Source organism: Petaurus breviceps, unplaced genomic scaffold (assembly GCF_028583685.1).
Source record: "Petaurus breviceps papuanus isolate PSGF00001 unplaced genomic scaffold, PetGlider_PUasm1.0 90822, whole genome shotgun sequence".
Classification (NCBI taxonomy): domain Eukaryota; kingdom Metazoa; phylum Chordata; class Mammalia; order Diprotodontia; family Petauridae; genus Petaurus; species Petaurus breviceps.
In genome coordinates, this window is record NW_027187351.1 from 11,043,352 (window position 1) to 11,065,807 (window position 22,456).

At 38.9% G+C, this 22,456-nt stretch overlaps 1 protein-coding gene across 14 annotated transcripts in view; it reads right to left on the reverse strand.

Moving 5' to 3' along the window:
• DST (dystonin) overlaps positions 1–21,482 on the reverse strand; it is a 454,426-nt gene extending 432,944 nt beyond the window's left edge. For 7 of the 14 annotated variants that reach the window (XM_069070669.1, XM_069070676.1, XM_069070677.1 and 4 more), the window contains exons 1-2: positions 21,340–21,482; positions 20,975–21,182 (exon numbers count right to left, since the gene is read on the reverse strand). In XM_069070669.1, coding sequence (XP_068926770.1) covers positions 20,975–21,182; positions 21,340–21,342 — 211 coding nt within the window. In that variant the 5' untranslated portion in view covers positions 21,343–21,482. Of the gene's footprint in view, positions 1–13,487; positions 13,971–20,974; positions 21,183–21,339 lie in introns of those variants that run through there. The other 7 variants (XM_069070672.1, XM_069070671.1, XM_069070670.1 and 4 more) reach the window with 1 other exon arrangement.
• Positions 21,483–22,456: the final 974 nt, after the last annotated feature.

A 22,456-nucleotide genomic window follows, 5' to 3' on the forward strand; every position in this document is an offset into this window, starting at 1 on the left:
TTATATACGTCCCTGCATCAAGAGAGCCTTTACATATGAGCAGTCAGGGAGCTCTGAACATTCCCTACTCCGAATCTTGACCAGAGGAAAACAAAATCCTTCTCATAAGCAAGCCCGCAAAGCAAAATACAAACTCAAAGTATATATGCACTTCTCAGAGACACAAGGCATCACAACCCTCATGACTCAGTGCCTAATTAGAAATTAACAAAAAGTGTAAAAGCCTTTCCACAAGCAAGCCTCCCCTAAGCAAGCTTCCCTTAATGGGCTCCATGTGAGGCCTATTAATGGGTGGAGAAGATCTTAAATCTATTAACATTATATATATACACCAAAATTTAATAACAGAACCATTGGAAGAGTTAAGTGAATTTTTACAAAGTAAGTATAGAATCAAGAAAACAGTGTATATAATGACTACAACAATGTAAATGGAAGTTGTAACAATTTTTTAAAAATGAAAGTTAAGGCTCTGAAATAATAATATCCAAGTTTGGTTTCAAAGAAAAATTTGAGAACATTCCTGCTCCCTTTTGCTGAGGTGGGAGGCTATGGCTGTGAAGCAAACATATAATGTCACACTTGGTTGATTGTTAACTACTTTTGCCTAACTTTTTTCCCCTCTCTTTTTTGCTTGTTATAAGGAATAGCTCTCAGGTAGGGAGACAGAAAGATGAGAGATATTAGGAAATGTAAATAACATAAAAATATAAATTAAAATCTTTCAATAAAAATGACTTACAAATAAACCACCAAGAAAGAATCATAAAATACTATAATTTCTCATGTCTTTATCTTTAATATAAGATAATGATGTGCAAAGTAGAAGACTTTTCTTCTAGATGCTACCAGACTTTGAACAAAGAAATACAAATTTCCCAGAGGTGAAAGTAGATGAGAAGGAAGAATTTTAAGAGTCTTTGGAGATAAAAATTGGAGAAAGAACCTATGGTCATATTCTGATTTTCACAAAATCAATTCTGAAGTTGAGCAAAGTTACATATATTTCTTTGTCTGGGTCTCTTTTTTGACCTTATCACACTCTATCTTGTTCTATACTTATTCATTTATACATCATGTACTCTCCTGGAATATATAACCTCCTTACAAGCATGGTCTATGTCATTTTAAATCTGTGTATCCTCAGTCACTGGCATAATGCCTGACACATAGAAATATATTGAATCTGAGGAAAATATTCTAATGAAATCATATGTATAAAACGTTTTTCTAACCTTAATGTATTTCATCAATGCTGGCTATTTTTATTATTTTAATGTGATTGCTAAAATGTAGAGCAAAATGTTTCTATACTCATAAACATGGTTGCTATAAGGCCAGAGATCCCCATTTTACCAAAACAGGTATTAGTGTTCTTTAAAAGACAACAAGAGGCCTGATTGGCCTCCACCTCCCTTGACACAGCTTTCTGATCACCCAAGCTCATGAAATGAGTCCTTACCCATGGGGAGCCAGGGCCCCTCAACCTTGGTGGATTTCTGAAAACTAAAGCAAAGCAACATACCTAACCCTGACCACCAGATGTATTTCTATATGCAGATGAGGGGAGCTGGGTCCAGAGAAGCTAGGTACTATTGTCTCCTTGTTGCATATCCTTGTGGTTTATGGTTAAGTAAATATCCTTTTGTTAAATGATGAATGATGAGTGAGTGCCTCATTTTATCCCAACACTGAACCTGAACTGACATGGTATTGGTGCAGTGGATGAGGATGTAGGGTCCTTTTATATTCTAGCACTTTACTGAATTCAAACAGATCAGAATCCAATGAGGTAATTATTTATCTACTAAACAATTAAAGTATTCTCTAGTCCTCAGCATGTAAAGTTATCTTAATGACTATGAAATAAACAACAATTTTTTTTTAAGTTAACAATATGCTTGGGCATTCAGAGTACTTGCACTGTTGAGACTCTACTAAGAAAATGTCATAGTGGGGCACCTAGGTGGCACAGTGAATAGAGCACCAGCCCTGGAGTCAGAAGGACCTGAGTTCAAATTTGATCTCAGACACTTAAAAAAAACAAAACAACAACAGCCAAAAAAAACTAGCCATGTGACCTTGGGCAAATCATTTAACCCCAACTGTTCTACCTTCCCCCTCCAAAAAGCAAAAAAAAAAAAAAGGAAAGAAAATGTCATCTCTAATGGAAGATGCAAGCTACAACAAGTATTGTAAGGAGTTTAGCTGGATAGCAACAGATTTCTTTAAAAGGATCTGAAGGTTTTAGTTGACTGCAAAATCAATATGAGTCAGCAATTTGATAAGTCAAGCTTAAAAAAAAAAAAGCTATTATAACCTTGAGCTTCATTAAGAGATACATAGTTTCCAATAATAAGGAAATTATAATCCCGCTATACCTTACCTTGGTCAGAAAACATCTGGCATGTTGTTTTCTGTTCTCTAACAGTTTAAGGACAATAATAAAAGCATGGAGCATCGGGGGACAACAATTAGGATAATAAAGGTACTTGAGTAAAGATCAAGAGAATTGGAGATGTCTGGTCAATAAACAAGTAGACTCGGCATTAACAGAACAGTTTAGTAGTCTTCAAATATTTAAAGGATTGCCAGCAAAAAAAAAGTGTTGGTTTTGGCTCCAGAGAGATTTTATTTTTTCCGTTTGACCCCAGGGGGTAGAATCAGGAATTAATAAGGAGAAGACACAAAGACTTAAATTTAGGTTTGATGTTGGGGAAACCCACCAAACAATTAAAAGCTATCCAAGAGTAGAAAGTACTGCTGAAGGAGGCAGGTTCCCCCTCAGTGGAAGTCATCAAGGAGGTGAAGATGAACATTTCTTGTGTATGTTATAGCATGGATTTCTTTCATGTGTGGGTTTGACTAGGATAGTTGATATCTCTCCAACTCTAGAATTCTGTGAACAAATCACTACAGTAAAGGACATCCAGAAAAATGAAAGAAATATATTGACTAGTTCTATACTATTCTCTGTCCAATTACCCTTAATTGCTTTTTTGGGAGAAGAAGTAGCAAATTTAATTCAATAATTCAATTCAATAAACATTGTACACAAAGCCCTCCAAGAGCCTGACTTTCACATGTAATTGCAGAACATGGACTAATTTCTGTCTATTCTTAAAATAGAGCAGCTCAACTAATTTTAGCCCCAAGTGGTGTAAAATGTCAGAGCTAACAAACAACTGGATACCTGAGTCTCAGACTCAGTAGCTAAAAAGTGTACTGAAGCAGCTTTGATATTCTCCACTTAAAGATAGAATTAGGGGGCCAAGTTTTGTGAATCCTTAAGCAACCATCCTCAATAGATGAAATATATTCATTCATATAAACTCTAAAACAAACTTCACATTATTTAAATGACCTATTTTTAACCACTGTCAAAACAACAATAATAATTTATATTTACACTGCATTTTGAAGTGTCTGCATAAAAGTTAGCCCATAACTGTTTAAAATGAGTAATATTTCCAAAGTTCCAATCTAAATTGGAATATGAAGGTTATAACATAAAACAAAGTATATAAATTGACATACATACATACTTAGCTTTACAGTAAGACTGGCTATTGGGTAATGTTTTAATTCAGTAAGACTTTTGTTTCACTTGTTTCAATATTCTGTTGACTACCAGCATTCACTGTGAAATATTTTCACCCACTAGAGAAAAAGCAAGGCTTTGTCAACTCTGTATCCTTTGTCAATTCTTTTCAAGAAACATTTCAAGCATGCAATAAGACAGCCACATTCATAGCTGACATTTATAAAGCTTGCTTTGAACTCTCACACGTCTCAGTTTCCTCATCTGTAAATGGGAGGGTGGCACACTGAAGTAGATGAACCTTAAGGTCTTTTTAAGCTCTAAAATTCTAAGAGTCTAGCACCTAGGCATAGTACTGGGCACATAATAGGCACTTGATTTAATGCTAGCTCAAACATTAATGGGTCTATAACTCTAAATTCACACTGAAAATACCTTCATGAAAATATATTTTCCTTTCATGTTCCTACTCATTATTATAAGTCAACTTTAGCTACAACAATTATCAATGAAACATTCTATTCAAAATGTTTAGAGAATTACAATACAATCTTTCTTAACAATATGAACTTTGTTCCATGTAATAATTTACTGGCTTGGAAGGACAGTTTTATAATCAGCAAGATATAGTTTCAAGTCTGATACTAAAGAACCATAGGAAAGTCAATTAGCTTTGTAGAGTCTCCAGATAATACTCTAAAATCTACACAAGTGGAGATAGTTTCCATACCAAACATTCCTCACTGATAAAATTATGGGTGTGCACAAAATATTAATGATGGTGATGATGATGATGATGATGATGATGATGATGATGATATAGCATATCCCTAAGGGTCTTGATGGCCACCCTAATCAGAAATCTAATTGTCAGAAAAGCTAGATTTGCAACATTCCCCTGTCAGACATGACTTTGTCCATATATCTCTCTCATATACCCATGGACACATCTATTTCCCATCCCACCCCACTAGCACGCATATATCACTTGTTCAAACATCCATTAAATATATTTTCTAAGCAAAGTTTTATGCTAGGTATTCGGTGATATAGATAAGAAGTCAAAGCCCTGCTCTCAAATAATTTCAATTTAATTGGTTGGGGAAGGTGGTGGGATATAAATAACTATGACATAAGAAATAGTTAGAGATGTGCAAAGCACAGCAAGAGAAGTGAGGAGGGGAAAAAATCATTTCTACCTGGTTGGGGAGAGAAGGAGTTGAAGAAAAGAGGAGATTAGAGAAGGCTTCAAAGAGGTAATGGCATCTGAGTTGGGATAATAATAATTATTATAGCTAACATTTATATAGCAGTTATTATGTTCTAGGTACTGTGCTAAGCACTTTACAAATATTATCTTATTTGAGCCTCACAATGACCCTAGGGAATAGATGCTATTATTGTCCTTAATTTACAGTTAAGGAAAGTGAGGCAAACAGAGGTTAAGTGACTTGCTCAAGGTCATCCAGCTAGTGTCTTAAACCACATTTGGACTCAAATCATTCAGACTCCAAGCCCTTCATTCTATGCACTACTCAATCTAACTAATTTTAAGGAATGAAAAGTTAGGAGATGGAGATCAGGGTGGGGTAGTTCCTTGGATGCATAAAGCTAAATCATAGAGATATGAGCGGTCAAGCCCAAAAACAGGAAATAGAAAATAGCCCAGTTTGGCTGCAACAGAGAATACATAAAGAGAAGTAGAAAATAAATCTGAAAAGGCCACCCTCAAGAGTTTAAACTTGATTTGAGAATCACTAAAGACTTTTGAGGAACATTGTGGCACAAGCAGACTGGAAAAGAATTGGCAAGCTGTGTGGAGGATGTATTAAGAAAGGGGATATATACATCTTCAAGTGTTGAAATCCTTATCCACAAAGTCCTTTCTGATGTCCCAATTAAAAATAGTCCCTTTTTCTTCTGAACTTCCCCCAACACTTCCTTTATACCTTTCTTATGAGCTTTTCTATTTCATATTATACTTTCCCATTCCCACTCCCACCAAACTAAATTCCTTGACCTCAGGTTCCATACAATTCTTCCTCAGAACCAACGTAGCCCTGAGAAAGACACTGTGTATGTATTAAGCGCTCAAAAAATGTTAGTTGAATGGAAATGATAAGCACCTTCTTTGCATACATATATTCACAAAAGATCTGTAGTTTCATCAGTCTAAGAAATGTCCTTATCCAATCCAGTCTATGACCTGACTGTAATACTAAATCCTAAAGAGTTTACTAGAATTTAAAAAAAAAAAAAAAGGCTAAGCAACATGCCTAAGATGACAATTGGTGTCAGGTGAGGGACTTTAACCTGACTTTAAGCCAGGAACTAACATTTGGAGTTCTAGTTCCTGTTCTGCCATTTATTTATGAAGATCACACGTCTACTCATTAATCCCTGTTAGTCTCAATTTGAGTACAATTTGAGGGAAGGGATCTACAGGCACTTCCTCCTTCAAGGTTCTTTAAGAAAAATATTTTGTAAAGCTTTAAAGCATCATGTAAATGCAAACCATTTTTATATATGCAAGTCAGGACTGAAAATTTATGTGAAACAACTTTAAGCTGGCAATGAATTTCTGCTACATCAGCATATTTACACTATCAAACTCTGGCTATAAAAATAAATTGCCCTTACTTTTTTTTTTTTAAGAAATTCATCACTTACCAGAAATTGCAATAAACAAATGGGGAGGGAGGGTCAAATTGGTTTAAGGCTATCTTGGTTATTCTTGTAAGTTTACGCACATGTAGTGTGCATTCTGTATATTTTTTTAAATGTTTCAATGACCCACTTTGGGGAGAAGATTGTGAAAGCAGTCACTTACTATAGTTTCTCATTTGATTTATTGATCATCATTTAATCTGGTATAACATACAGGGTTTTACCGGAAAGAGTTATGTGGGAACTGAGCAGTCAATTTTTACTTCAGAAGTCATCATGACTGGAAGTCAGGAATTCTTAAAAACCTATATAATAAAGGATTGTCCAATAAGCCCAGTCCTTATGGTTATGCTCAGATGGTTTGGCTGAGACAATCTCCCACTTGGAAGAGGCTGAAGAGCTTGGTAAAGGTACAATGACATATAAGAAAAGTACCTTAAGAGATAGTTGGAACATGTACAAAAATTCCATAAATGTTTTCAGTTTGCCATCCCTTTAGTGAAAGGAACTTTTCATTTGGCTATACATCCATGAGGAACTGGGATTTATTCCAAAAAGCCCTAGTTATCTAAGGCCAATTTTTTTGGTGTAGGCTATTTCTAGACCTGCCAGAAGCAGAGAAGAAGGAATGATGGCTGATACCCTTCAAGTGAGAAAGGGAACTCAGGTCCTCTAATATCTGGATCTGGAATGAAGCTGAGTGTGTTAAGGCCCTACTGTTGCTTTTTCTCTATTGGGTTCATTTTTTTTTTCCTGATTCCAGGTGAGGAGGATGGGAAATGACTGCTGCCAAGTAAGCTCTGAAAGTTCAAAAAAGCAAGTACTCAAGGTACATGATTAGAAGCCAGGCTAGGTTTCCAACCAGTCCCAGATTAAGAAACTAGAACCTAAGAGTCAGATGAGATGAGGACTCACTTACCATTTGGAAGCGAACTTGGTAGAATGAATGTTACATAAAAACTGTGCTAAGTCTGAGCCCCTTCTCCCTAGAGACCAAGGTGTTATAGAGGAGAGTGTATCATCCTCAGATATGGCAAAGAAAAGTAGATAATTTCTGTCCTTATTACACAGTCAAAGCAAAAATCCTTTGAAATGTTAATTAATGTTTATTCCTTAAATGGAACAGGAACATTAATCACAAGCAGCTAACAACTAAACGATCAGACTAGAATGAGGCTTGAGTTAAGAACATTAAAGATACTCCCAACCCCAGAGGGTTGCCCAGACAACTTCTCAAAGATAATCCTGAGAGGAGGAAATAGATAGTTTTGCTCTAGACTTAAAATGTTATATGGCTAACCACACTATGTACTTAATCAAAAATTTTTTCCCTCACCCCACACCCCATATTAAATTAATAGCCAAGTTTTAACAATTCTAATTCTGCAACATTCAACATCTGTCCCCCTTCTCTCCATTCATATGGCCACCATCCTAATTCAAGCCCTCCTCACCTCTAGTCTAGACTAGTATAATAGTTTCCTAATCAAACTCCATAATTCCAGCATCTCACTCCAATCCATCCTCCACATAGTTGTCAAACTGATCTTTCTAAAGCACAGATCTAATCATATCACTTTCCTTCTTCAAGAGGTTAGAATGGCTCCCTATTACCTAGAAAATAAAATACACATTCCTCTATTTGTCATTTAAAGTTTCTTAAAATAGGATTCCAATCAATCTTGCCAGACTAATTGCATACCTTTGCAAAAGCTATCTCCCGTGTATGTAATGCTCTCCCTCTTCACTTCCATCTCTTGGAATCCCTGGCATCATTCAAAGTTCAAATCAAGTGCCACACTGTAATAAATCTTTACTGATTACCAACATTCCCTAGTTGTTAATGATTCCCCAACAAAATTTATTTATTGTGCATTTACTTTGTTATTATGTTATATTTACTCATCCATGTACATGTGTTACTCTGCAATAGAACGTCATTTCCTTGAAGGTAGGAACTTTTCATTTTTGGCTTTGTATTCACAGTGCCCAAGCATCCATCAGATTGCTTAATAAAGATCTGTTGAATTGATTTCATACCAGCAAATAAACATTACAAATATGGAAGGTCCTCATATTTTTCTACAGAGTCTACACAAAAATAGAGGGGTGCTCTATTCCCTTTCTCTCCCTTAGTAGATATAAAGTCCTATAGAATGATGGTGGCTGTGTATCTTTCCATTTGTCAACAGTCAATGGTACAAATTCTTAAAGTAAGATTTAAATTATAAGAGTCACCTGATGGTGAGACTATGGCTGCCAGGATCTTCTCTTTCCCAGCCAGCTCTGAAGAGTCTGGCTTTAGACCTGTTAGATTTTATTACAGTCTCTCATTTCAAGATGACCCTTTGGAAAAATATTCCAGTTCCCCACAGAGGCAGAATTCATGGCCTTCCAAGGCATGCACAATTAGATAGTAGCTTCTTTAAAAATTTCTTTTACAAGCTGATATATCCATGTCATCAGATCTTTTTATATATGTTTTGTACTTAACACTGCCACCATGAGGAAAAGAATTTTCCCCAAAATTTACCAGTTACACAGCCCAAAATGAAAAATACTTTTTTCATTCCACACACCTGAAAAATGTAAAGCTCCTGTAGTAAAAGGATTGTTTTTGCCTTGGATCTTCAGTGCCTACCACACATCCTTTGCTAGTAGCAGGCACTTGATAAATGAATGTTGGGAGAGACCTCTAATCAAAGCCTATTAAACATATGAATTAGTAATATGGATGAAATAATTACCTGGATCTCTCAACACTAGGTGAATACGTTTTATAACATCACCACAACCAATCCTATAGTTGTGGATCCTGTAGTATTGCCACTGATACTTCTTGGTCTCTGCTGAACAGAGTGGAGGAGCTAAAGGTGGAGATGGCCCAATACATCTCAGGCCAAACTACAGAGTGGCCCTATGTCTACACAAACAGTAGAGGAGCTATGTGAAACATCTGACCTATAAATTTGGGTCAGAGTAATCTTAGTAGTCTGCTTACACAAAGAAATAGTTGGGAGAAACCAATATTTTTGGATCTTTGTCATCCATGCCTGGATGAAGCCAGTCTACAGTGATCCATTTAAATGAAAATTATACTTGGGACAATCTTCAGAGGCAGGCTGTCAGCATACATGTGGATGTGGCTTTGGTGAAGCAGCAGAGGAAGAGAGTGATTCAAAACACCCAGGACAAAAACTGCCTTTGAAAGGGTTACCTTAAGGAAATTAACCTAATTTTGAAGGCAACTGCCATCATCTATGACTTTGCTTTGACTCTTGGAATATTGTGATTAAAATATTTTAAAAGATTTAGAAGGAAATGACATTAACCTTTAGTTAGAAAGGACCTTAAAGGTCAGCTAGCCCAACCTTCTATGCAGTCTATTGATGTTAGGACAACTCCCCAAATTAACTAAATGGTGGATTTTAAAAATGGAGGACTAGATCTATGATTTCGCTGGTCTGAGGAACTCTTAAGTAGGAACTCCTCTAGCAGTGCACATCAATAACTACTCTGTAGCCTACAGTCTTAGAGAATTGCCAGAGACATTGAGGAGTGAAGTGTTTTGCCCAATGTGTCAGAGGCAGAACTTAAACCCTAGTCTTCATGACTCTGAGGCCAGAATATTAGAGATGAATTGGCCTTTAGGGATCAATCATGTCCTCCATTTCACACTGCTCCGCCCCACCCCCCCATCCTGCTTCAATTTTACCAAAGAAGAAACTAAAGCCTAGAGAAATTAAATGACTTATCCAATGTCAGTCAGCAAACAACAGAGACCTGAACACGTCTTCCATCTCTCACAATGAGGTTCTTTCAACTATACTACTATATATAATTTTCCTTATTTACAGTGATAAAGTTTGAGTGGATGTCATTATAATGAATGAAATAAGGCAAAAAAAGGGAGTGGGGCGAGGAAAGTTGTTAGAGAGGCAGAATGGCAGAGTCAACCTTGGAATCCAAAGGATATAGGTTCAAGTCTCAAGTACTCTGACAAAAGTTACTTAACCAGGCAGGTCTCCAGACAACTTCTCAAAGATTATCGGTTGCATGAAAGGTGCCATTCTGCATTAGTATAGGAAGTTCCTCACCAGGAACTACTAAAAATTATGAAATCACAGGTCTGCCTTTAAAAAACAAACAAACAGGATGAGACAACATAAAACTTCACCATAACACAGTCTATTAACTGAGGGTAGATTTAAATGGCATCTCATTAATGTAACCAATGCTTTAGGCTAGTCTAACTCTTCAAAGTAAAACAATGCTATTAGGGGTTCAGCTATTCCTTTGTGTAAATCATTCCATGCTGAGTTATAAACAAAAATAACATACTTTATTCTATAAAGCAAAAGTGCTGGATAATTTATCACAGATATCAAAACAAAGGCATTGCCCTTGACAACCCCTAGAATAAATAATAACAAAGAAGCAGTTTTTTTCTTCATGAATAACTGGCTTTATTCAATCCAATTTTGGCAGTGGCTGAGGTAATGTGATTTTATGTTATTGCTTTTTTTAAAAAATCAGAGGCCATGGATATTCTGGCTATGAATCAGTTTAATAAGCATCAGTAGTAGACTATGAATAAGAACACTGCACCGTTTTCTGTGTAGCAAACAAGTGTTCTGTGCTTTCCCGAATTTAGCACACAGTTGCCCATTTACAGTCAGAATTAAAGGACCAAGACAGAGATACAAGTGGGCAGACAATACAAATTATTTAGGGTTTGCCATTATTCTTATTTTTCCACGATATTCTAGAACCTTGAAAACAATCCAAGGCTATCTAAGAACTTTGACTTGCCTCAACTCCCAAATAATTCCTCCTCATGTGGCTTTAGTTACTTCTAAGCTTCCATGTTGCAGGCAAATTTTGAATTGGTTACAGCTGACTGTACCTCTTACACTATACAACAGCTGAGACACATATAATAACTTAGCGACCCCAAAACATTCTATGTGAACACAAAGCTACTCTCTAATAAGAGAATATGTGTGTGGAGAGAGAATCAAGAAAGTAAAGCCTCTCTGGGTTCAAATGGGAGCCCAAAATGCTTGCTATAACACATGCTTTCAAAGGATCACCAATGGTACTTTTTAAAGTTTAGTAAACTGGCACTCCCTAGTCAAAGCTTACAATTCTTTTCTGATTAGATCAGCTCCCACAGCAAGTCATCAGTAGAATAAGCACTGTAGTGAGGTCATCCTATTGGGACACTGATGGGAAATCATAACTGGCTTAAAAACACATTGGAAAATAATGTGTTTTCCAGGACTCCAATTTTTCATGTTGTCCACTAGCCAATATTTCTATCTTCTTTCCAATGACCAAAAGTAATACAATATAGAAAAGATCAAGCCAGGTCTCTATCTATATTCCTTTAATGCAAAAGGAATAAGTAAGCAAAAAAGAAGGCATTAAGCTTCATTGAAAGTATTTAATTTAAATTCTAAACATATATTTTAAAAGCATTTTAAAATATATTAAAATTCTGAGAATTGTGAATTATTAATCAGATGTGATCAAAAGCAATGGTATTTTCAGATCATGAATTTCATGTGAAAAGGACAATATTTTCTATAAAGCATATGCTTTTGGAAAATCTTATTATAACTAAATCAGTATTTCAACTATTTCTGCTTAAGATCTGCAATTCATCTTGTATACAAGTATTCACCATGCAACACATAGAGAATTAGGTTGATAAACAAAATAACACTTTGTCAGAATCTCAGTTAAGTTTAACAGCTACATCTATAGAATAAAATTCATTTGGGGGGTTTCAATATGTCAATTTAAAAAGTTGTAAGATTTTTAAGATATTTGATTTTTTTTTCCAAATCAAATGTATTGATGCAGTGTTACTTTTGTGAGACTGTTATAAAAGTCATGCTATGGCTCCATATAAAAACTGACAGACTCAGCTAACTATATTAACTTTTTAAAAATGCTACCAAATTAATCTAACATGTTACACCTGCTCAGCAGCTGCACTTAGTACAAAGGAATCATGAGTTACTACACTGTTTATATTTTACCCAGACCACCGGGGGAAAAAAAATTCTTTGTTTTTCAGTTTTTCCTGTTAATTTTTCCCACGAGCCTAAAACCATTAACAATTAAATATTAAAACCATTAATGAGTGAAGAGCTGTGTTGCATTTTAACTACCTGGTTTCTGTCCAGTGTATGGAAGGTCTATGGCTCAGTCCCATGCAGACATTTGGAAAGACATAATACCATCTGAATTTTACCCAGAAAACATAAAAAAAAATTGCTATTGCTGATTCTCTGTAGCCCACCCTTCAGCCACCAACTATTGGAATTTTTTCAAGTGCCATAAGAAATTCCATAATATGTCTATTGCTTTGCTATGTATATTCCAGTACCAAAAACACTTTTAAGCAGTGATATTTTGTCTTACCTAATAATCTCTCTTCGTTTTAACTTCACAGTTAAGATTTAACATTAACACAATCCTGAAAATCAATGTTTCCCAGATATTTTTATGTATTTGTGTATATGTATATACACATATATGTTAAGTATAAAGCTCATGACGGGAAGCAACACACATAAGATGAACTACATTCATTTAAATTATAAAGATTTTTCAGTGATTAAAGTCCCTCATATATCAACCTATTTAATCATTCTCATGTCACACAGGAATGCGCATAAGCATTACACCAGATTAAAAAAATAATAACTGTTCTTTTTAAAGGGAAATGATCTAGTTATCTTTCCAAAAGTGATGGTTTGTTTAATCAATTGCAGGACCCGTGGTCTAATTTTCTATGATATGAACTAACATAACTCCAGACCAAGCTGGAGCTGCAGCGTCTCTGGGTAATCTCATTGGGCTGTCGGAGGTATCTGAGACGCCCGAAAGAATTATGCGCAGTTTAAGAGCTTTCAGAAAAAGGAAAGCATCAGACTCCTCCCTGGTAATAAAGCCCCCCACAAGAAGACACCGTGGTCAATCTAAGGGCGTCTCCGAAGCCGCCACCCCCAACCCTGCTGGCTCTGCTCTTGGACTGATGGGATTACATCCCAAGAGTAGGAGAGGGATTTCCACCCACCCCCGCCCCTCCCTCCCCGCCCCACCATCCGTACCACTACTTGTCCTAACACCTGTTTACTTGCAACCAAAAATTCTAGATTTGGGGTTTTGTGTTTGTTTTTTAATAATGTAACATAAACTCAGCTGTCCCAAGATAGGACCACAGGGCAGTGCCCAAGCAGGTCCGGAACCGGCGGGGTTACGATACCTTTGTATCGCTCCAGGACATCTTCGTAAGCCTGAAGGTACTCTTGCTCCTCCACGTAGAGGTATGCAGCCGGAGACAGGTAACCGGCCATGGCTCAAGTTCCTTTCCAAAGCCGAAAGATTTCAGCTCTCCCCCCTCCCCACCGGCCCCCAAGGCTGGAGTCCACAAGCAGCCTCGGGACCTAGAGAGGGGGAAGGGGAAGAAAACTGCAGAAGGGGGAGAAGGCTCGGAGCCTAAGGCCAGTGTGAGCCCCGAGCTATCCAAGGACACGCCCAGGCCCCCTCCCCACCCTGGCTGCTGTAGCAGACGGCCTGGCCTCCAATGGGAACACGTCTGTGCTCCAGGGGGCGGTGACTTAAGGGACCCTCCGGACTAGTGTCCGCACAGGGGCAACGCGGACGCCAGGAGCCAGGCTAGCGGAGCGAAGGCGGGGTGAACACTGCACCCTACTGCAGGATTCTGGAAGGGGGACGGGTCGTGAGGGGCGCCCACTCACTCTTCTTTTCTTCCGCACCCTGCAGAAGAAGTAGCGCAAAAACGCCGGGTTTCCTTCGAGAGGAGGGAGATTCTGCCTGGGCTCTGGGATGCGCTTTTCAGCTGCGGCATTTCAGGCAGCCGCAGAGGCAGCAGCCGGGTGGGTGCTCCAGCGGAGGATGAGTTCAAGGGAAGCGAGATGGAAGGGGACAGAGCAGAAGGTCAGCCGGGGCTCCGGCCTCTCCCTTCAGTGCAATGCTCCAGGGCCCCCCGGCTCGGACGGCTCTCCCCACCTCCCTCTGCAGCCCAGGCTTCCCACCCTGGTTTATCACCTCGTCTGAGCACGCCCACTCCCGGAGACCGGCAGGCCGGCCCCGGAACCCAAAAGGCGAGGTTACTATTTGGGACCCACAACAGGTGTCCTGGAAACCAAGCCCTGCAAAGGGGCAAGCGAGGGCGGCTGCATTCGCCCTCCCAGAAGGAGGAGGAGGAGAAAGGGGTGGGAAATATTTTTTCCCTGCCCAGTGAAATTAGGGGGTCGTCTCTGCCTTCGTGTAGTCTGCAGCATCTGCTTGGTCAGCGCAAGGCCTGGGTGGCACTGAGCAGCCTCCCGGGGGCGAGCTGGAAAGGACGGCGATTTGCCTCTGCAGGTGGCCCCACAGCTCAGAGCTGTGACAGCGGGAGCGGCGCCTGCGCTCCAGCTGTCTACCGATGGCCCATCCCAGCACCCGCCCCACTGAGAATCCGTCAGCCCTTCCAGGTTCCTCCTCCTCCTCCTCCTCCTTCTCCTCCTCCTTCTGCCCACCCCCCACCCCCGCCTTCAGAATCACTCCTGCTCCTTGTTTGTCTCACACGTACAGGTCAAGAAGCTACAGCATCAGCACTATCCTGGATTCCTTCCGGTTCCCCTTCTTTCTTCATGATTATTCGAAGTCATTTTGTAACGAAGGGAAAGTACGAAGCACCCTTTCCTTCAGTCCTGAATGCAGGCTTCCATTTCCCCGTAGCTAATTAAACTAACCTTTCCATCCTTTTCATCATCACCATCACCTAACATGCTGATAATAGATTTCATGTTAATATCCTACAAAGCCTACTAAGTCCTTTAAGATTGATTCCCCTTAAATCCACTGCACAACTGATACATGGTCAAAGGATATGAACAGGCAATTTTGACAGAAAGAAATCCGAGCTATCAATAGCCATATAAAAATGTTCTAACTCACTAATAATTAGAAAAATAAAAGTTAAAAACAACTCTGAGGTTCCACACACACCTCCACACTCATCAAATTGGCAAAACTAAAAGAACAGAAAAATGACAAATGTTGGGGGACTTCAGGAAAACAGATACACTGATGAGCTGCTCAGAATGGTCCTGCCATTAGGAGAAATAATTTGTAACTATGCTCCCAAAGCCTATATATCCCCCCCCCCCACCAAGAATCAAAGAAAAGAGGGAAAGGATGTATATGTACAAATAAAATTTATGGCAGCTCTTTTTGTAGAGGCAAAAAGCTGGAAACTAAAGAGGTGCCTACCAATTAAAGAATGGTTGAACAAAGTAAGGAATATGACTGGAATACTATCATACCATAATAGCAAAGGGGACTTTTCAGAGAAACCTGGAAAGACTAGTGTAAAATGTTATAGAATGAAGTGAGCAGAACAAGGAGAATAATTTATACAATAACACTGTAACAACAAACAATTTTGAGAAACTTAACTGATCAATGCAAATGACCAACACAATTCTAGAGAGCCAGTGAGGAAGCATACTATCTATCCACCTCTGTAGAGAGGTGAAGATGGATTCAGGTTGCAAAATGAAACATGTTTTGGACATGGCCAATGAAATTTGTGTTGCTTGACTACTAATATTTGATACAAAGCTTTTGTTTTCCTTTTCTCTTTTTCCCAGATGGTAGAAAGGTAGGAAGGAAGAAAATAAATTTTTGATAACTGAAAAAGATATTAAAAATAAAAGGAAGAGCTTTTATTTTCCAAGGACGATACCCCATTTGTTGCCCATTACTATGTATGCATTTGTATACAATTTAATGTACTGTCTTTTCTTTCCTCTTTTTTGGACCTGACCTCTGTTTTCATTGGCATAGGGAAACCATTGAAAGGAAATTCCCTCTACCAGTGCAACTCTGAAATTTAAATCTTAGAAAGTTGTTTGGGAATACTGATAGATTAAGTGCCTTGCCCAGAATCCAAAACCATTGTGTGTCAGAGATAGGACCTGAATATCTCGATTGAAGTCTTCTTCACTCACAGACCACAGTATTCTTTCTGTAATAACATTCTATCCCTCTGCATTGTCATGCCTGTGAGATAACTTATGAGTAGACTATTCTTACACTGTGACCTGGGAAAAGTCATTTCCCCCTCTCTGGGTCTCAGTTTTCTCCTCTGCAAAATAAGGGGGTGGACTTTGAATGAGTAAATTAATTTGAAAGCATTTACTTTGTGCCAAGGACTGTGCTAAGCACTGGGGCCACAAGCAAGCAAGGCAGTTTCTGCATTGAGGAGCTTATAGTCTAATTGCGGGAGACAACATATATAGGAGAATTAAGAGATGGGAGAGAGAGAGGAGAGAGACAGATAGATAGACCTGGCAAAATGGCTTAGAAATTTTTAGAAAGTGGCATGGAGGCCTAGTCCTGGGCAAATAAGGCAACAGTTCACTTATGAGAGTGCAAAATTGCAATGGCAGCATCCAGATTCCAGTGACAGGGGGATGATGAGGATGGCCAAAGAGCAGACTGAATACTTTGAAAATGGTTGGAAAGTCTAAATGATTTCTAGGTCTCTTTCAGCTTCAAATCCTAGAACTGTAGATCCCTTATGATACTTAAATTGACATAGTCCATATGTACTAAAATGTAAGCTACTTCAGGACAAGGACTATTTTAATTTTATCTTCACATTTCCAGCACCTAGCACAGTGCCTTTCACATCCAGTATGTGCTTAATAAATGTTTGTTGACTTGAATATATGAAGTTGTAGGTGTGTCATTTGTTCTTGTCTTCATTAAGCCTATAAGATATTTGAGATCAGAATCACCTTATTTGTGTTGTAGGGAGATTGAACTGGAGTACTTATCCTGGAACTGAGCATTTATACTTTGGCTAGGTAAGGAAGGAAACATGGTCACCCCTTAATCATGGAGATGCATGAAAACCTACCAGAAGTCATTGGCAGTAAGAGACCAGAGCTTGTGTCCCTCTCTATGGAACCAAAGCACACATACCCAATTCCACAGCAAGTGCTGTTCTCCTCCTCTACACAGACACACTAAGATAAGTAGTACCTAAAAAAGTGTTATGTATATAACATTAAACTTAGCTAGGTGGCACAGTGGATAGAGTGCTGGAACTGGAATTAGGAAGATCTGAGTTCAAATTTGACTTCAGATACATACTAGCTATGTTACCCTAGGCATGTCACTTAACCCTCTTTGCCTCAGTTTCCTCATCAGTAAAATGTGCTGGAGAAGGAAAAAGCAAACCACTCTAGTATCTGCCAAGAAAACCCCAAAAGGGGTCACAAAGAGTCAGACACAACTGAAAATGATTCAACAACATAATATTAAATAGTTTGGATGGGCTTTATGAATACCTAACCCAGGAACAATGGATCATACTCTCTATTATCTCATATTCTCTATTTATGACTTCAAAGACCCAATAATTTATCCAGAATGTCCATATCTCTAGAAGCAAGAGTTTACATGTGAGTTTTTTTAATATTACAAAATCCATCTTTTCAGCCAGCATATTCAAAAATAGCCTTTGTATCTATACCAACACTCCTTGACTGCAAATACCCTACTTATACATGTCCCGAGCATAATGAACAGCTGGCTTGAACTGTGCCTCTTGGCTCCCCCAAGAGAGTAAAAAGTGTTCTTGCAGTTACCATATTCCCTAATCCTGACCCATGTCCAGAAGCCTCTTTATTTTAGAGTAAGGACCAAGTCATTTTTTATTTTTTTATGCTCTGTGCCTAGTACAATGTTTTTAACCACAGGATGCACTTCAGAAATGTTTGCTGAATTTAACATAGCTATCTATTGTCATTTAGTTATACTGAGCTGGCCTAGGAATTAACCACCATTTATAAGATTGTTTCTGTGGCAAAAATGCATTCTAGGAACCCAACAAACAACTTAAAAATTAACAACTGTACTTAGATTAATGACAGGCAGGATTCTGGTCATCTCAAGAAAGTCACTTGTGCTCTCTGGGCCTCAGTTTCCTAATCTGTAAAATGAAGAAGTTGGAATAGAGTATCTCTAAGATTCTTTCCAGCTCTGACATTCTGGGTGTGTATAAACTTTTGGAACACAGGTCAGCTGTAAGATGAAAAACTACAAATGTTTCTTTGAAAAAGTTGAAATATTTTACCTGTAAAATCTTAAAGTATATTAGTATGGTCTAAGGTCAAAGGCATATAAAGGCTACCAATTTGCTCAATTATGACTCTCTCTCTCCATATATATACACATATATGTGTATGTGTGTATATGTAATATATTTTATATATGTACATACATATATACCTATTGCTTTGTAAACCAAAAGTGCTGTATAAATGCTAGCTATTATACTATCACAAAAAAAGAATCACTATTTGCTATAAGCTTTCACAAAATACATAGAATTGAATGACTTTCATTCACCAATACAATGAGTTATATAATACACTTTTCATACTTTTTCTACCTTTAATATACACATGCACATATTCCATTACATGTCCCCATTCCATTGCATAAGTTGTCTCCCATGCCTAGAATTAATAAATCAATAAATATTTATTAAGCACCTACTATGTAGGCTAAGTACTAGAATGCATTCTTTCCTTTCCTCCACATTTTAGAATTCTCTAGCTTCTTTTAAGGTGGTACAAGTGAGACCTTTCCTGATTTCCCCCACTGATCTAGTCTAGGCCTGTCTAGAGTCAGGAGACCAGAACTTCTGCCAACTGCCTTTCCAATACCAAAATTACCTCATATTTACTTTAAAATCAGTTTGTACTTATTTGTGTACATGCTCTTACTCCTAATAGAATGTAAGCTCCTAGAGGGCAGAAAATTTTTTTCATTTTTGTCTTTGTATCTTCATCCCCTAGTACAATGACTGGCATGTAGTAGGTTCTAAATAAATGCTTGATTCATTGGTTAGATTTGTACCTTACTTCCTACTATGCAATACAGTTTCTATTTTTTTGTATTCAATGTCTATAGCAATCTCTTTTTTCTCTCACCCACACTCATCACCTGTACCACACTCCTATGACACCAATTCCATCACCACCAAAAAAGTACATCACCAACATCGTTACCTAAATACTTAGGCCAATGCCATCTACAACTAATATATACTCACAGCAAACACCACATCTGTGTTCTCCAGACCCTTGTCTAATATATACAGGCTCCAAGGGTCTCTTTTCATCAGCATAGTCTTTTTTTTCCTCTTCTTTTTCTTCCTACTGGGCTATTTACAGCTCGTCCCAGCAACAATTCCCTCCTCCCCGCTACCTCATACGGCAGGATTTTTTTTTTTAAAGGAAATGACATTTCTAGGTAGCTAAACATATTTAGTAGATTCAGGAAAGGCTGTGTGCTAGCACTGGTGCAGATTCTTTCTTTCCTTTGATTCTCTCGGCCCTTCCTTCGATCTCTCACTTTATTCCAAAACACTCTTGATACTTTTCCCCTTTCCCACCCCTCATCCCCTCTCCTCTCAGACAAGGGAGACAGGCCAGCATCTCATAATACAAGCCAAAAGCTGTTGCCCCAGAAACCTGGACTAGGAAGCTACTGGCTCTGGATTGTTTGCTTTTCCTGTAATCATGAAAATACTCATGGGGGGACTTAAGGGGGAGACTCTGCTTCACTCCCTGTCTGGTGCAGCAGTGGTCTGGATCCTAGATACAGACATCTTGGTTAGTCCCCTATAGGCCCCCCTGCAAGAAAGCAAAGTACCAACTTTGCATTGTAGTGAAAAGGCAAGAGCCTCTTTTAAAAGAGGGTGTGGGAGGGGTCACAGGAGTTGGAGTTGGGGGCTGGGAAAAGGGAAGAGGAGGGGCAAGAAAAGAGGTAAAAACTGAATGCTGTAACACCAACTCAAAAGGCCTCTTAGAGAAAGAACTACCCAGGGCACACACAATCCAACCCTCAATACATTAGCATGATGCTTTGGAAATAAAGTGAGGGAACAATAACCTCAACTAGTAACACACAGAGACACACTCATCACCGTGTTAAAGTATTAATTTACAAACTCTTATCAGCTTTCAGCTAGGCAAAACAAGATCTCTGTCCTGCTTCAGCTTTTACCACCCAGGCAAGGGAACACAAGTGCGATTGAGGGCCAGCGGTCCCTCCCTTATATTAATTAATCAGGGCCTCTGGATTGTTGAGCCCTGAGCAGTGTATAATGTTCAAAAGCTACTAGAGACACAGGTTCTGCCAGCGGTGTTTCCGAAAAGGTTAAGGGAAATGGTTCAGATGACCGTCACTCTTTCATCCAGGAAGATATACAAACCCAGACCTGTGCCTCTATCTTGATGCAAATGCCAATTTGGAATGCTCTCTTTTTCTGAGTTACATGGTTAGCAAACACATACCCTGAGAAATCACCCAAGTTAATACTTTCAAATTGTCACACTGTCTAATGCATTTGGATATGAAAGTTTAATGTGGATGCCTGTCGATATTTCCTTTCATTTAAGATGCATTGATTCATCCAACCAGAAAACAGAACCAAATAGCTTAGTCACTACTCAAGGCATGGAAGACTGTTCCCTCTATAAAGAAGGTAAACAAAATCATTTCACCGCTGGCACCCTCCCCCATTTTTGGCACAAAATCTCTGCAATGTGCATTCTCTCTATCATTTGACCTCCCTTGGAGAAAACAAATTGATGAGTCTCCATGACACTCACCGGCCCCCCACCCCCACCCTTCTCCCTTCTCTCTCCTGGCTTCCCTTACCTGCTATCCTCAGCACAGCTCTCTCCGCAGGGTCCAGCACTGAACCACCTTGAATCTTTCTCTTGGATCTCTCATGCTTAGGGAGATTCCAGGGTAATGTGTCCCCTGGAGCCGGAGATGCAGAGCCTGATTTCTGGCTGAAATCATCTTCATCAGAAAAATCCGCAGAGGAAGACATAGAGCAGCGATAGGAAGCGTTCCCAGAGCTCTGAGGAGAATGACACAGAGAGCATTAGCAACTACACTCACACACACACACACACAGATGTCCTTCGATTTCAGCACACGGAGGCAGCTCTGCTGCTCTGCATCATCCTCCCTTGGCCAGGGGGGATAAATAAAATCAAAGCAAATACAGGGCTCACCATTTCCCCCCTCAGGTAGCTCTCAGATGACAACAATAATCCTGACAGTAAAAATACATGAGAGGTTCACACGGAAGAAGTATGTGGCCTGTGGTCAGGGAACCAGCTCACAAATGACTGGCCCAACAATGAAGCCAGGATCAACAGCCTTCCTGATTACAAATCTGTAGTATTTGGCTCCCCCACCAGGACAAAGGAAACATTTTTCCGGCACTAGGCTGCTGGTTAATTCATTAATGCAACTGTTTCTAAGTTTAAAAAACAAAACACAAATACAGGATCTTGATTCCCAATTCCTCCATGATTGGTGAAACCGAACCAATGCTTCCTCTAATCACCCCCTTTTTTTTCCCTCAAATTTTCTCCATGGCAGGTTATCAGGAAAAGTGTCTGGAAGGCACAGCAAGGAGGGCGGATGGGCTGTTTGTCAGAACAGCCCTTCTCAAGACAGGGAGAGCACAAAAGGCCATTTTCATAAGTCCTTTGCCAAGGCAGCTCCCATAAACAAATGTCTGAACCAAGTTTGGAGTCCTTGAAATACTTCACACTTTCAGCAAAGTAGCTGAATCCAATAATGCAAATAAGAATGATGTAGGCATTGACAGGAAATAGAGCCATTTCTGAGCTGCTGATCATTACAGAGTGAAATGGGAAATGTGATGCTTTTACAAGAGCCTCTTAGATGAAAGGTTGCTAGTCTATTCATCTATTATGCGCAAGTCTTCAGAATTAGTCCTTGTACAAAGGGACTTGGACACTATGCAGACAGGAAAATGACATATGATGTTACTTAATCTTTCCTGTTTTGCTGAACAAAATTTACTGACCAGGTTATATTATATTTACTGTTGTAAACCACCATGGCAGGGACAATGACTATAATCTTCAGTCCCCAGCAGGATTGTAAATGAAACAATGCTCAGTGGAAGAGGGAGAGTCTTCATCCCTGAATCAAGATCTTCACATTAGTGAAGCAAAGAGTAAGAAGGAAAGACTGGAAAAACTTGAAGTCATGCAAAGAAACTTTGCAGGGTCATCAATTTTTAGGAAGCAATTAGCATCAAGGAATCAGTGAGGCAGGCTCCAATCTGAGCAAAAACATTATGCTGCCTACCAA